Here is a 16,266-nt window from a genome sequence, read left to right as displayed (position 1 = left end):
ATATGAACACATGACCTTGTTTATTTGCATGCATGTTGTTTCAAAAGCCTAAAATATAATGTCCACTCCTTTTTTTTTTTTTATCTTGGAAAAATATATTTAAAGTAAAGTAACATTTCTTACAATTAAACTTCAGTGCACATTCTGACATTATTTTTGCATTGCATTTTGCATACAGCATTAATATATCTGTCTAATACTGGAAAAAGCAGGGCAGAAATCATACTTTGAATTATTCATTCAATGAGTGCACAACATGTAGACAACAAATGAGAATTTCATGCCCATTCAAGCTGCTAACTATTATTCGGGCCTTAGGGATTTAAATCATTGAAAGACACCGGAGGTTGCCTGTGACTGGTACAAAGGCAGAGGCAGATGAGTTTTGTGATTGCTTTCTTTTGTGCTCTTGAACTATAAAAACTGGTTTAGTTCAGTTGGAGTGTAGGAATTAAATCTTCATAGTGTATGGGATTAAATATTATGATATAAACAACTTCAGTTTTATGTTTTAAGTAGCCCATATAACAGGGACCACTGTATTTTTCATAATCATTATACCTTCCAAAGCCATATACAGAGCTTAGTTTAATAATTCAGAACCTTGCCCAATTTTTAAATTCAGCTGAATACAGATATAGGATCTATTACTGGAATGCATGGAACCTGGAGATTTTTTTGAGAGAGAGGATCTTTCTGTAAATGAATCACCATACCTCATCTTTTCAAAAACATTTAAACATTAAATAAACCAATAGGATTGTTTTGCCACCAATATGGATTTATGCAGTTTAGTTACCATTATGTACAAACTATTGTTTTATTATTACTGAGTAAAGGGAAATAATGTTTAAAAATTACAGTTATAAAATAAAATATATAAATATATATATATATATATATATATATATATATATATATAAAAGTAAAATATTTCAGTTTTGGATTTGCTATGGGATCTGTTATCTGGAAACCCATTGCACAGAAATTAGGGGAATGTCATCTTCAATAGACTCCATTTTAAGCAAATTTCTGTGCAATGGGTTTCCAGATAACAGATCCCATAGCAAATCCAAAACTGAAATATTTTTATTTCAAAGCATTGAATCTTATAATTAATTGTATGCTAAAGTAGAACTAAACCCTTTAAATTGAATTTGGCTAATGATTTACGCCTTCCAAGTCAGTGGAGTTCCCCATCTTAAATTTTCTGGAATACTTAATTGCTCACTGTGCTCTGGGCAGCTCATAAGAAGCTAAGCTTAGGGGTCTTTGCAAATCATCAAGCAGAAAATAATAATTAGAAATAATTCTAATACTAATTGCCCTGGTTTCTGAGCTATAATGAGAATCTCCACTTACTAATGAGCTTAGTAATGTGACATATATTCTATATATACAGTATATTGTGAGTTGTATGCTTAGATTAGTGACAATGACACAGAGCATATGCTTAAAATCTGTTAAAAGAAGATGGGGGACATATTCAGAAGCAAAAATCTTCCTTGGTAAAGGGCTGTGGTTGCCTTGCTCTGGAACAGAACCCCAGTGCAACATTTTTTTAACCCTACTTGGGAGTCCATACACAGGTCAGATCGAGGGCACTGCACATTGTATGGCCTCCTTTTATTGTTTCTAATTATATCAGTTGATTATTATTGGTTGCTGCTCTGCATTAGATTACTGCAAATTAGTTTTGTGGTGAAATGAGACCAAGTCTAATACTTTCTCACTATGTGGCTACTTTCAGTCAGATGATACTGGCAATCTTGTTGTAATCAAATACTTCAAATTATTGCCTTTTTCTCTGAAATAATAAAATAGTACCTTGTACTTGATCCCAACTAAGATATAATTAATCCTTATTTAAATCATCTAAGTAAAATACAAGATTACAGAAAGACCCCCTTTTGTGGGGTCTTGCACTTGACCAGTGCTGGGCTAAGTCATTTTAGTATTTAGGGTTTTTTTTAGGTTACATGGACAGCTGCATTTTAGTATGACAAAGCAGAGAGTTTAACTCCATGGGGCAACAGTCATTGCACAATTGTGCACCATTTGTAAAAGTACTTTCTTCTTAAGCTGCTCCTTGCTCTTCTGCTTATTGCATTCACTACCGCAGAATCCAAGATGGGGAGCTCCTGTGACAACTGTAACGCCCTATATCATTACTACTATAGAGATTCTGAAACTTTAAGCCAGTGCAGTCTGTTTATAATATAAAATATGGCATTACTAGCAATATTCATTTTTAGGGTTTAGTTCTCTTTTAAGTTCTAATGTGCACAGCCATCTGTTAACCAGACATAGCCTTATCCATTTTATTGTATTTGATGGAGCCTTACGTAATACATTTTGAGTCATTCTCCAAAACCCTACCCCAAAAAACTACAGGTGTGTTTAGCTAAAGATAGAATACCTAGAAGTACTGTAGGAGTGGTGCTGAATGATCGGAAGGGACAGAGTTTAGGAGATCAAGTATGTCAATGTTAAACACAATCAACAGCAAGGTTTTTATATATATATAATATATTCTCCCAATATCGTCACTCACCGCAATGCAGAGAAATGGCCAGGTGCTGACCTCCACAACTCATATCAATTCTTAGAAAGCATTCACGGCAGGAAGATAAATAAAATCTATTTTTTTATTTAAACTTAAAGTGGACCTGTCACCCAGACATAAAAAGCTGTATAATAAAAGTCATTTTCAAATTAAACATGAAACCCAAATTCATTTTTATATTAACACATCCAAACCCATTATAAAGGCAATTAAAAATCCCAGCTGTCAATCACACATTGCTTTCCCCGCCTCTATGCCTTAGGCATAGAGGCGGGGCAGACAATAACTTTAGCTTTCCGTTCAGCACTACCTAGATGCCACTGCACAGCTCACTTTCCCCCTCCCTCCTCACCATCTAATTGTGTAGCCAGTGCATGGGCATGGGCATCAGGTCCCCCATTCTGGCACATAAACAAGATTTTGGCATGATACAAAGCATGCTTTCATAAGAGTGTCCACAAAATGGTGCCTCCCTGCTTGCTTTGAGTAATTCCAAGACTGAAGAAACAAGATTTATATTATTTATATAGAGTAAGTAACGTTTATTTTGCTCAACTAACAATAAAGAAAATAATTTGGAGTTATTTCTTAGGACGACAGGTCCCTTTTAATGTCTATGCGTTTCGATCCATATAGGATGATGACCTGATGACGATCCTATATGGATCGAAACGCGTAGACATTAAGTTTAAATAAAAAATTGATTTTATTTACCTTCCTGCCGTGAATGCTTTCTAAGGATTGCAATTTTTTTATTGCAGTATCCATACCTGTTAGAAATGTATAAATCTCAACTGTCAATCATATGCCTGGTCTGCAACAGTGCCTCAGGCACAGCAATCACGGTCACTTTCCATTTTTCACTTTCTACACGTTGCTGCATCAGGTCCCCCATTCTGATGCATACAAATTATTTTGGGATGATGCAAAGTTTGCCTAATAACAGTGTCCAAAAATGCACCTGCCTCATGTGATTGTAAATTCCAAGACTAATAGAATAAAACAGTTTATTTTGCTTGACTAACTCAATAGAAAATTATCTGGAATGATTTGTTTGCATGGCAGGTCCCCTTTGAGCAAAAAATAGTCACCTTGCTCCATTATCCACACTGCTCTGCTCTGAAAACATTTTCTTACTGCCCCCTGATTCTGAATTTGAACATATTAATCTGCTGATGCTTAAATACAGACCTCCTCAAGTGGTATATGATCATTAGGAAAATCACTTCAAATTGAAAATAACCTAGGATACTGCACTTAAGGAACTGTGTTTATCACAAAAACTGCCTTTATCGTTTGAGCTAGAAATCTCCCTTTAGGTTGAAATATTAGTGTAGGACTGTAATGCCAGAGATCTGAAAGGATATGTTTCTAGGCAGCTTTTGTAAAGGTCACACATCTCCTGGGTAATGCTCGCATTCTAGCTTTATTCTGAAGGGATAATTTATTCTTTGAAGTATGTGTCATTTTATCTACTTCTTCAAGAAATTCTAAGCCATAAAGCCGAAATATGTGCAGTAATAATGTGCAATGTGCACATCATTTTAATTATACATGGGGGTCATTTTCTAATCTGGGTGTATAATATATTTATTTTATTAGAGCACCATCCTCAGACCATATTTAGTGGCACCTTATCTGTGTGAAAGAACACGACATGTTGATCACAGGTTTATGTGTGATCTCTAAGAACATTATAGGGGTTCAATTTAAAAGGCACACTTAAGCATCATCAGTTGGAGTAGTAGTTCAGTGCTGTTTTCTGTGTAAATTACTTATGTCCCTTAACAGTTATGTACTTTTCAGACTTTCCTGTCTCTATAGGGCTACTCACAGACCTTAAGATACCTTTGACCCTTGTCTTTAGGGTCTCTTTAAACCTAGAGTCACACTCATGTCTTCCCTAAAGTTAAAACTATCTGAAGTACTGTTTGTTCTGTACTGACTAAACAGAAGCACAAACTTGGTTATAAGATTTAATACTGAAGAAATAATTAATTTATTGGTGTTTTTAATTTTTTTATGGCATTTTTACCGATCACAAAGAATACACACAACTAATTTTGCAGTAATAAGCTATTTGGAGTGTTCTATTAATTAGTTCTGTTACACAGGTATGATTGGTTCCAGACAGAATCCTTGGTTACTGTTGCTGTCTACACCAAGATGAAGGTATGTAAGATAATATTTTCTTCTGTCCTAACTGTTTAATGTAGGTCTTTATCTAGATACAAAACAATCACTGACATCGTTAATTAGTCTCAAGGTTTAGTGTCAAACTCTACTACCTTCATCTTGGAATGGAAGAACTGATAGTGCCCATGTCTGGCCATATGAGTTTGTGTCCCCGGTTCTCTTGTGGCCAACACTGAATAAAAGCATGCTCGTTTAAAGCAAGGAGCATATCAGCTTTGAGTGTTCATGCTGCTTGTCACTGATCACTGGCTGGGAACAGGACATAGTAAGTCAAGCAATTAGACATTACAAATGGCAACCCCACTGTGCAGTTTGTATTTTAGTACCAGAATTAAAGGCCATTCTGGGTCTCCTTGATGCAGTTAGGGATAAACAATGGGCAACTGTGGAGAAGATCTATGATTAATGTTTTTCTTTTGTTCTCCTTAAAAAATAGTTGATACTAAAATTGAGATGTCCTCTGCTTTATATTGTTTTAATAATCATCGGATTAGAGATGCATGAAAAATTTATTTTCAGAGAGGTGAAAAAAAAAGCTAAATATACCCAGTTTGTCCCTACATTTTAGACCCTGTATGTAATAAAACTATATTTGTCAAGGGCTTGTTAGCTCTATGGTTTTTTTTTTTTTTTGTTTTTTTTGCTGCAAACTGACATCTGAAAGCTGAGATTGCAGTCTGTAATGAAAAACTGTTTATCGAAAAGTGAAATCAAGGGTTGATAGCTGCCAGCAGTTTAGTCTCAGATATGTTTATTTTTTGCTTAGTGTTCCACTAAAATGTTGGCATCCTATAGCATATAAGATGAATATATACATATCTTTTACTTTTAACATTAAATCAGAATTTTCTGCTGCAGGAAATGCACCTTGTGCAAAAATTTATATGAGATAGCATTTCTAATGAAATTACTCTTATCTTATCTAGAACGTTTGCTCAGAGTTGGTTATCGTTGATCACCTAGAAAATGTACTAAGAGGAGAGATCATTATTGGAGACTATTCATATCTTTTACATTCTGGTATGTTGCTTTGAGCATTTTAACATACAAATACCATGGGGCAAGTAAAAAGATGGCTTGATTTTGCAGCATAACACTGTACAACAATGTATTCTTATGTAAGAACAAGAACCTTCATAATCATTTTTTGCAGTGCTCTATTGCTTATAATAACCTTTTGATAAGCAGTTTTAACTATGCATTAATTATAGTCATATTAATTCTACCATAATGATATAGGAATAATTTCAGGCAATGGCTATATCACACATATATTCATGCTTAGATTATATGGGATACTTAAATTATATTTTTGACTACTTAAAACCGAAATTCAGCTGTACGTTGTTCAGTCTGATATTATAGTTTACCCATACTTAAGGATGATGTGCACCAGTCCTACTGACTGACCAACAGCCAATTACTATGTGTACTCTGGTTTATTCGGTTCCATGATTACCAGGATAGGAATTATCTGGTTGCTAGGGACTTATTTACCCAACCAGGCAGTGGTTTAAACGTGAGATGGGAATATAAATAAGAGAGACCCTGCATAGAAAGATAAAAAATAATAACAATAACAATAAAATTGTTGCCTTACAGAACAATTGTTTTTGGCTGCTGGGGTCAGTGACCCCCATTTGAAAGCTGAAAAGAGATTGAAAAGAAAGGCAATAATTCAAAAACTATTAAAAAAAAAAATAATGAAAACCAACTGCAGAGTTGCTAGAAATAGGGCATTCTGTAACATACTAAAAGTGAACTACCCCTTTAAAGTATATGACGGTTTGTATATTTAGGCTAAGTGGCGTAATACTAGAGAAGCCCTTCATTCTCATTTAATATATAATTAGCAATGTGTACTTTGTGCATGAATACATTTAGCATGTTTTAGTATAAGTTTTTTTTTTTAACTGTGTTTAACTTTTTGCAGATAACTATTATTTATAACGAACATAATTTGACTTGGAATCATGTTCTTGTGTTTCTTAACTTGTCGCCTGTGATGACACAATTCCTAAAGTTGCCAATACAAACACCGATATTGCTGACAGATAAAAGGCGTCCTAAAATAATCTCTTTGTATGTGCTGAACAAACAATCTGTACATATATTATTGTACCATGGATGTCATTTCTGCAATCAGGTTAGAAAATGTAGGGGTGCCTCAAACTTGTAAATAACTAAAATATGATTTTTCCAGATCATGATGTCCTAATTAAAAACCTGACTGCTGCCTCTGTCAGAAGACCTGTTTAAACACTGTCAATAAAAATAATTTACATCATTTAGGACGTTAATTATTCATTGTTCTATATGCGAAAGATAGGTTTAATTACTAATTCTGATATACAAAAATATCTTGTGTATGGCCAGTTCAAAGTATTCTTTTTTGAGAATGTATCCATTACCTTATATAGCCAAGTAGCAGCCATAAACTTATTTATGTATTTGAGACCTTGATTTCACATAGTCCCCCTATATAGCCAAGTAGCAGCCATAAACTTATTTATGTATTTGAGACATTGATTTCACATAGTTTGTAAGGCTATAAGATCTTTTACATCTTGATATCTTTGCCTATGGCATTCTGTGCCTGTGTCTCTTATTTTTTTTTAATCTTTTTTTCAGTTTTGGTTGGTAATTCTGTACTTAAAATAAAAGAAAAAGAAGACACAAACAAAGAGGGAGATTTATCAAAGACTAAAACCAGAGTTCACTACAGGTCACCAAAAGGGACACTTTCAGCTCTGTTTTCACTTGTATAGAATTTTAAGGTGCATATTTAATTGGCACCATACAAGCTAAAAGAGTTCTGAAGAGCTCCCCACTGGCAAACTGTGTCAAGAGCTGTTTTAACTGATAAGTATGCCCTAATATGTCATAAATTTGGAAGATTCATCTGAATTTATACTGGGTAGTAATGCTTTATATTGTTTAGTCTCTTATATCATGACCTGTATGAATAAAAACCTTCATACACAAATTCCTATAATGAACAAATGTATAATCTAAAGCATCGCTAAAAGCAATCATTACTAAATAGTCACAAATGGAAACTTATTCTTTCAGAAAGGATGTTTCCAGAAGTATTTACGACTTTTATTAAAGTCACGACTTTTATTTTATGTGAAAAAAACCTTTCTTCTGCTTATGAAATATTTAACCGATAGGTTAGAAAAGGTAGTATACACTAAAATAAGTGTGTGTCTCTTCCATACACACACAAATCTGCACATAATGCAAGCCAGTAGCTTAGAGGGCTTCGTTTTATTACAATATATATGATTCATTGCATAAATAATATTATACTGAAGGCTTTGGACCTGTGATCTTTCTGTAATTTGGACCACCGTGCCATAAGGCTCCTATAAAAGATTTAAACATGGAAAAAAACACAGTAGGTTTTGCAGTCAATTTGGAATAATACATAAAAACAGTGCTTTAAGAACTAAGCCATGTTCTTGTAAAATGTAATGGCAATGAAACATATCAGGGCCATTTGAACATTAAAAATCAGATGCACATTGATTTTGATGGATTTTCACATTTCAGGCTTATGTTCTTTGTGTCAATAATCTTGAAATGTTTACCAAGCATGAAGATTTCTGAGGCATTGACATTTTGCTGATCTTTTTTTGTTTAAATAGATGTAAAAGTACAAACTCTTTTAGTAATCATTTGTGGGGCTCTTTCTTTGAGTAATAGCAGATCATTAAAATTAACACTTTAGCACAGGTTTTGCAGTTTAATGAAGTGGTCAGAGTTAAGTTTGCCACCTTTTGCGGGTTTAACTCCGAGCGGGGGGGGGGGGCATGATGTGATGTCACTGGGCAGGACAGTGAGTGACATCATGTGGGTGGGGTTATGACATCCCACCAATCTCAGAGTCCAGCCCAGTTTTCCTAAATGGGGAAACTGGGCAGGCGGTTTTGACCCGGCCAGCCCTTCTGAAAACCGTCTGTCCTGACAGGTGGCAATCCTAGTCAGAATAGACAATATGTCTTAGTAAAAGCAGCTCTTGAATTTTGTTTTTTTAATGTGGTATATAGAAAAATATACCATTTAATAATGAACAAAAGAATTTCATGACATTATACCTATGTTTCACAGTATACAATTACATTTTGTTAGCTTCAAGCAATACAGTATATTTTATGTATTACTATATAGAGTCCATAGCTGATAAACAACAGGGAAATGGGAGAGGAACTAGGGAAGAAGGGAAGAAATAAGTGTTAAGGGAAAAAATAAATGCAACTGTAATGGGAAAAATCTGTATAGGCAGAGCTCGCCCACAGAATTTTGCCCCCCCTTAAGTGTTTAGTGCTGTTTCAGGACTTCCATGGTCAGTTTAACCATGTAATTGTGTTCACTATGCAACATTCTGAGATCAGATTCTTATAAGCATGTTTTTGTGTGCTCTGACTATAAAGAAAAGACAGAGTTTTCATTCAGTGTTCTTACTCTTTGTGAGTTCAGAATCCACTCTGCTCGTGTCAAACTTTTTCCTATATTTTACCTTAATTGCCCGGTTTGGTTCAGTGGCATAACTAGATGTTACTGGGCCCCACAGCAAATTCATTTTGGGGCCCCAAAAAAGTGGAAATCTGCCCTATTCTACCAAGATGTATTCAAATTATGTTAGGGCCTTACTGAGCCCCTGAATTTCTGGGCCCCCCTGCAACTGCAGGGTCTGCTTTCTTTGTAGTTATGCCCCTGATTTGGTTACCGCACAAAAGAAAGAAACCAAATATCAAGTGGGGAGTATTATAGAGTGCAGACCTGTTAAATATATGTAAGGATTAATATTTTATTCATAGTCCCTAGCACTTACTGCATAAATTGATCAACTCAGATACATAACTGATTAATCTTCTCACCCTGCTACCATAGATGGCTCATTGCTTTGGAAACATTAAACTCATTCTATCAGTGCAGAGTAAACCCTTACACCAATTTAGCTTTAAGACTGGGAACCAAATAACATTTTACATGGATTTTATAAGAGGTTCCTTAGGCTAAAATGTTAATAGCGTGGTGATTTAAATTCTCAGTTGCAGGTGCTTCTATCTAGTCCTCCCTTACCATATGTATATATATATTTCTCTCTCACTCTTCCAATGTTTTGCATATTTCATTGACTCCAGTGTGTATTATATTTTATGTGGCTGTAAAAATACATTTTAACTAACAAAACTCTGTTGGGTACAGTTTTCTTCATTAAATTATAGTGATGCACATGGGTTCTTCCATGTTGTTGTTCCATTTTAAGAAGGATATTTTTTCTTTTTTTTAGATAGGGGTACAATGGAATGATTCTCCAAAAAAGAATGTCTTGTCTTTACAGATTTTTGTCCCAGGTTTTATTACAACAAGACACAATAGGACAAATCTTCCTACTGCTTGTTTAATTAGAACCAGTTAGCAGGTTTTATGAGCATGCAGTCTGTAGAAATAATAAAGGCAGGGGGCAGTTTAATAAAGGTTGCTAAATATATTTGCATACAGATGATATTTAAAACCAAACGAGTTGATGAGATTAAGGGTTAAAGGGCAAAGTGAGAATAGCAGTGGATCAAGTACAGAATCTTGAGGAGATGGTGATGAGGATTTGTGATCAACAGTGTCACATGCACATGATAGAATGAAAAGGATTAGAATCAAGAAGTGACCTTATAACTCTACATAGGTACATTAGAGTGAGCAGTGTATTATTTATTTTCTTGCAGTGATTTCCATAAGGGGTACAATACAATGTTTAATATACTTTGCACAATGTTAATTTTTATCAAAATATAGCCATAGTAGGATGTGCATATAATTCGATTGATCTTATATTTTCAGAGCTAAGTCACCCAGTGCAGAAAGACATTGAGGGTAAGTACAACATATATTTGGTATCTTTTACTAATCTCTTTTAAAAGCGTTAATTATACTTTTGTGCCCTAGTCTCCTTAAACAACGCTATTTAATATTCCATTTCTACTCACTGGAATATAAAACCTACGTTCAATCTTTGTTGTCATTGAGCTGATCCATCTAAGGTACCAAACATAGTTTGTAAGCTCTGTAGGACAGTAGCATGGGGTGACTTGGTAGCTTTGTTGTTAGAACTACGGCCTTGCAGGTGTTTGTTTTTGAGTTTGGTTTGACTTGGGCACTCTTCGCAGGGAATTTCTATGTTCTTTCTCATATGCTTACCCCTAGCAGCCTCAATTGAAATGTAAATGTTGTCTTGCAGGATAGCATATACTTCTCTTCTCCTGGTGATTTAGTCCAATTCAGATTTCTGTTCTGCACAATGAGGTGTATAAATAATTTGCATGCAATTACAAAGCCAGCCAAGTACAGAGAAAGCCAACATAAGTAGATCACTAAGTGGGGGCTAAACTGCACAGGAGATTTTGATTCTGTGGGTCAGGTTTTACCGTCAAATTAATATTGGGATCTATGACCACACAATAGAGTAATATGTATATTTTATATGCATTTTACATCTAAAATCAATTTTTCCATATTAGAGCAACTATAAATGCAGGTTTTCTTCAAAATGTTCAAAAAAAAATTTTTTTTTGTTATTTACATGTTATAACTTATGGATATTGCCCTTCTGGGTGCTTATATATACCATTTTGATTTGGACCATTTAAAATGACAGTTGCTTGAACACTACTGGTATTTGTATACTTATAAATGCAAACATCGATTGCGTTGTTTTGTTGAGTCTGGCTTTATAAGAGTTTTGCATAGTTTTGTTGATAGTCTGCTGTTTCTATAACTATGTTTTTTTTATTAGTGAAGGTTAGTGCAACAGCTGGTAAAATAGAAATTAAAATGAAGAAGAAAGAACCTGTTTCCTGGAAATCTTTGGGACAACCTATGGATGGCCATAACTCTTTCTTGAAGCATTCCCAAAGAGGTAAGAATTTTCAGGTGACTTCCAACTGTTAAGGAAATAAAACTAGAGAATAATTAAAATGCATTTCTTTATTTCTAATAATTGTCAGATCTTTTCTCTGCTTATTCTTTGCTTTGATCTGCATATGTCTTCTGCTGGGGGAAGGCCATCTCCCCAACTAAGATATAATGAATCATTATTGGTTGTAAAACAATCCTATTGGGTTTAATGTTTAAATGATTTTTTTTAGTAGTAAGGTATAGTGATACAAATTACAGAAAGATCCCATATTTGGAAAACCCCAGATCCTGAGAATCCCTACCATATCGGTACTTTTTGACTATTATTTTAATTAGGAAATATGTATGTTTCTTTATAATTTCTTGCACTAAACCAGGGGTCCCCACCCTTTTTTTACTTGTGAGCAACATTTAAATATAAAAAAAGTTGGGGAGCAACACAAGCATGAATAAAGTTCCTAGGGGTTGCCCAAAAAGGGCTGTTATTGGTTATTTGGTAACCTAATGTGAACTGACTACACGTGGTTTTATGCCTCCAAAATGTGTCTCAAGCCAGAAATTCAAAAATGGGCACCTGTTTTGAGGCCACGGGGAGCAACATCAAAAGGGTTGGTGAGCAACATGTTGGCCACAAGCCACTGGTTAGGGATCACTGCACTAACAAAGAAAATTATGAAACTGAAAGTCACTTTCTGGTTCCTGTTGATCCAACAGCATTTACTGCTTTTAGCAACTTAAATTAACTCCAAAGGACCTATATTCTTATGTTTTATTAAATGATATTTAGGACAAGGAGGTTTTTATGTTGGACAATCATTTTTCTGCCTTTTCCTTTTTTTATCTTCACTACTTGTGACTATATGTTTATTAAATGAGTGTAGCAATAGTCATCCAATTTCCGCAATTCCTGTCTGTGATTAAGTGATCTGAAAAGACAAATAATACCAGAAGCATGCAAAGCATTGTGGCAACTGGAGTCTTGAATAAAGCTTCTTGGTTCTATAGTCAGGCAAATAGTGGATAGAATAGTAAGAGGCAAGCAGACACTGATTTCAGTAGCAACTGCATTTGCACGTTGCTTTAAAATCACTGCCTTTTTTTTTTTTTCTCCCATTATTCAGATGTTGCCCCTTTAACCTCTAGGGGTCAATTTATTGCCAGGTTTAGGTGACAAACTATTGAAATAATAAAATAATATCAGTGTAAGGAGAACAAAAAGATTAGAGTAAGGAGAATTCAACACTTGCAGTTGTCCACTACACATTTGTGGTGTAAGGATTTATTGGGTTCCCTTGCAGCAGATGCGTAATTACTCTGATATGTACACAGGGCAAATATAATGCATATTTAAACACAAAATCTATATAAAAAAAGCCTGCTAATGCACAGACTGGCTCCTGCTGCCTCCAGGCATGCGCAGAAGGCTCTCCAATTCGACTACAGTAGTCAAAGTAATGAGAGACCTGTACAGAAAGTGGGGACAGGGCTTCACTATGCACAAGGAAGTAAAGGAAACAATCAACTTCTAACTGAGGAGCCAGGTCACTCTCAATGCTGGGACAAAGGTAGGTAATTCTGGAGGCTGTTTAGAGTAATTTTACTGATAGAAAAAAAAAGGTTTACTTACTCTTAAATATATAAAAACTCACCCATGTTCCTCTCTTCATTCCTATGGCATTTTTAGAAGCATGTTTATCAAATGGCGAGTTCTAATATTCACCCGTTGATAAATACACTTCTCAAAATCCCATAGGAATGAATAGAATATAGGTGAGTTTTTATGTATTAAGCTCTAAACTGATTTAGTTTGGCTAGCAACTCAGGATTTGGCTGATCCTTAATACTTCAGAAAGAGAAAGGGTTTGGCCAAATTGTAAATCCAATCCTGGATTCAGAATCATTTGTAGTAATGGCATTTTTCCATATGCTGTTTATCTAAGTTAGAGCCAAAACATATACCTTTACAGCCAGCCTAAAGGATCAGCCCCTGTATAACAGTTATGGGTGTTGTGTTAAATTGCATTTAGAAATATCAGATGCTAATTATGCTGCTGAATGCTTTACAGTGAATTCATAAATGAGAAAATAATATTAGTACACTGTTAAAATCCTTGGAATTTATATTTTTATAAAATATGTTACATATTTTTCTTCAAAGGTCTTTATTACCGAAAGTGCAGACTGGCTTCTAAAACAGACATCAATTACAATACGAAGTTATTTTGTGTTCAACTTCCTCAGGGCTGTCATCTTCAAGTGCCTGTGGGACATCATATTTACCTCAAAATGAATATTTCAGGTACAAAATGTAGATAATGTGTTACATCAGCAGAATTACAAGCAGGGTTTAGATTATTTGTGTTAAGCTCTAAAACCCACTCAATTTTTTAACAATTTGGATATGAACATTTGACACTTATGGTTAAGCATAACAAGTCTAATTTACAATAACTAGCAGCTTAAAGCAAGTGGGGATACAACTATGAATTTACACACAGCAAACTAAAGCTATTTACTAAATCAGATCACTAAGGCTCAAGTGCAATGTTGGCTCTTTTCCTTTTATTTCATCATTGTGTATGACTAGGAGTAGAATGTTTTACAGGCATGTTGCTCAGTTTCACAGCCATATTGGTCTATTATTTAAGCCCCAGAAATGGTATTTTTAGGTTTAACAATTATAGTTAAGATATGTAAGGTAAGCATTTAGTTTGGAAATGTTGCCAAATGTGAAAGTAGGTCAATATTTCAGCTAGTACTGGGCTAAGTATGTGTGCGTAGAATTTAAAATAAGTATTAGTATAGTAGAGTATAGCCCTTAGCATCTTGTTAGTTAAGGAAGGGATAGTTTCTTTAGAAACTATGATTTTGACAAGGGGCTTTTAGATCTTTAGTGCTAAATTGCAGAGGTCTATCTGCTAGCTTTGCTTTGGGTATTGAGTTTATATTTTAAGGAGTCTTACACTTTTGCCATTGAGCTCAAACAAGTCACCACACTCTTTTATCTTTAATGGATAAAAAGTCACATGGTTAAATTTGGATAAATATGAAAATATGTCAAATGTATGCAATGACTAAAAATGACTTACAATGAATGCTTGCTTTCAGGATTGTAAAGTTAAAGAATAGGTGAGGGCTGCTTTTAAGAAATAAAAGAAAATTAGTTTGTAGGGTATTTGGAAGCACATAACCAACTATGTTTAAAACTGTGCCTAGAACTAATTGTCTGCAACTCAGATCCTCTAACCTAAACACAATACTGTAAAGATTCACCATAACTAAGCTCTGGCAGGAGGGCATTAGACATTCTTACAGCCATGTCCAGGGTAGAGAAAGAGAGAAAAATAGCTAGCCCTTTATCAGTGACACAAAAGAGGCGTGATAATAGAAATAGATCCATAGATTAATATATGTTAAGTTCAGTACACTGTAAGATTTCAAAGGTGATTGAAATGTGAAGCTCTCATAGGAATAAAAATCCCTTGACATTTTTGCAGTTCTTTAGAATGTCTCAGGATGCAGAGCTCCCCACCAGATGTCTGATATTTTTTACTTTGTGCTGTTTAATTCTTTGACTCCAACAAAGAGAAGAAAGAGAAATTTAAAGTGGAGACTCATGGAATTTATAGTAACAAAGCATAAAATGTGAAAAAATTAATATGAATTGGCTTCATATTAACACTTTACTGGTCATGCTGTCACTAGAGGCATGGTTTGTAAATTCAGTTATAGAAGAGTAAAGTAAAATCATATAAATGTTTTGCTACTGTAAAGAATAAATAAATGAAACATAATATGAAGAAAAAGAGAAACATGATTTCATATTACTACTACTGCAATATTAAGGAGTGATTTCTTCAGCTAGCAACATAGCTTCAGAAAATCTCTGACTAAGAGATGATTTTGGGGAGAAGAATCCTTGTCTCAAGCAACAACATAAAATAGTGTCACCATGTATGTATATAAGTGTATGATATGGGTCATTGTATTTGTATAACAACTCATATTCAGTGTAATCAAATGCTCCACAAGTATCTTAAGCAAAAACATTAAATAAACTGTCTTCGTTAAATAATAGGGCAGATAAAAAAAGCTTATCTCCTAATTTGGTTTCAGATTCTCCCATAGAGCCAGATGCAATTCAGTGATAAATACATTTTTTTTCTCCTCAAACTGAATCTTGCCCATAAGTTTTCATGTGATAAACCATAAAATTATGTTTTCTTGTGGAACTGAATCTGGCCCAGTATGCTGTAAAGAGGATATTATGATATTATTATTATTATTGTTATACTGAGAGGATATAGCACTGATAATAGTTTTTGCTTACAATCTTCCTAGATATATGCAGAACATTATCCTGTTCTGACTACAAAAAAATAAGCAATAAGGAGGACATCAGTGGGAATGATAATACTTTTAACTTACAACTTTGAAATAACCTTGCTGGACCATAGTGATTTTATTTGGCATTTCTGTGTTATATGGGCATGTGGTTATGCTAGATATTGTTGGTAGACAAGAAAAGTAAATGATTGAAGCTTAACATCTGAATAACATCTGTTTGTCACTGCACGCCCAGG

The 16,266-nt window shown here is 34.4% G+C and overlaps 1 protein-coding gene across 3 annotated transcripts in view; it reads left to right on the top strand.

Moving 5' to 3' along the window:
* cyb5r4 (cytochrome b5 reductase 4) overlaps positions 1–16,266 on the top strand; it is a 67,522-nt gene that overhangs the window by 36,414 nt on the left and 14,842 nt on the right. For all 3 annotated transcript variants that reach the window (XM_031901715.1, NM_001016756.2, XM_031901716.1), the window contains 5 exon segments: positions 4,681–4,738; positions 5,689–5,782; positions 10,610–10,642; positions 11,562–11,684; positions 13,842–13,982. In XM_031901715.1, the coding sequence (XP_031757575.1) occupies positions 4,681–4,738; positions 5,689–5,782; positions 10,610–10,642; positions 11,562–11,684; positions 13,842–13,982 (449 nt within the window).

The sequence above is a fragment of the Xenopus tropicalis genome, chromosome 5 (assembly GCF_000004195.4).
Source record: "Xenopus tropicalis strain Nigerian chromosome 5, UCB_Xtro_10.0, whole genome shotgun sequence".
NCBI classification, from domain to species: domain Eukaryota; kingdom Metazoa; phylum Chordata; class Amphibia; order Anura; family Pipidae; genus Xenopus; species Xenopus tropicalis.
This window is presented reverse-complemented; position numbering and strand designations above follow the sequence as displayed.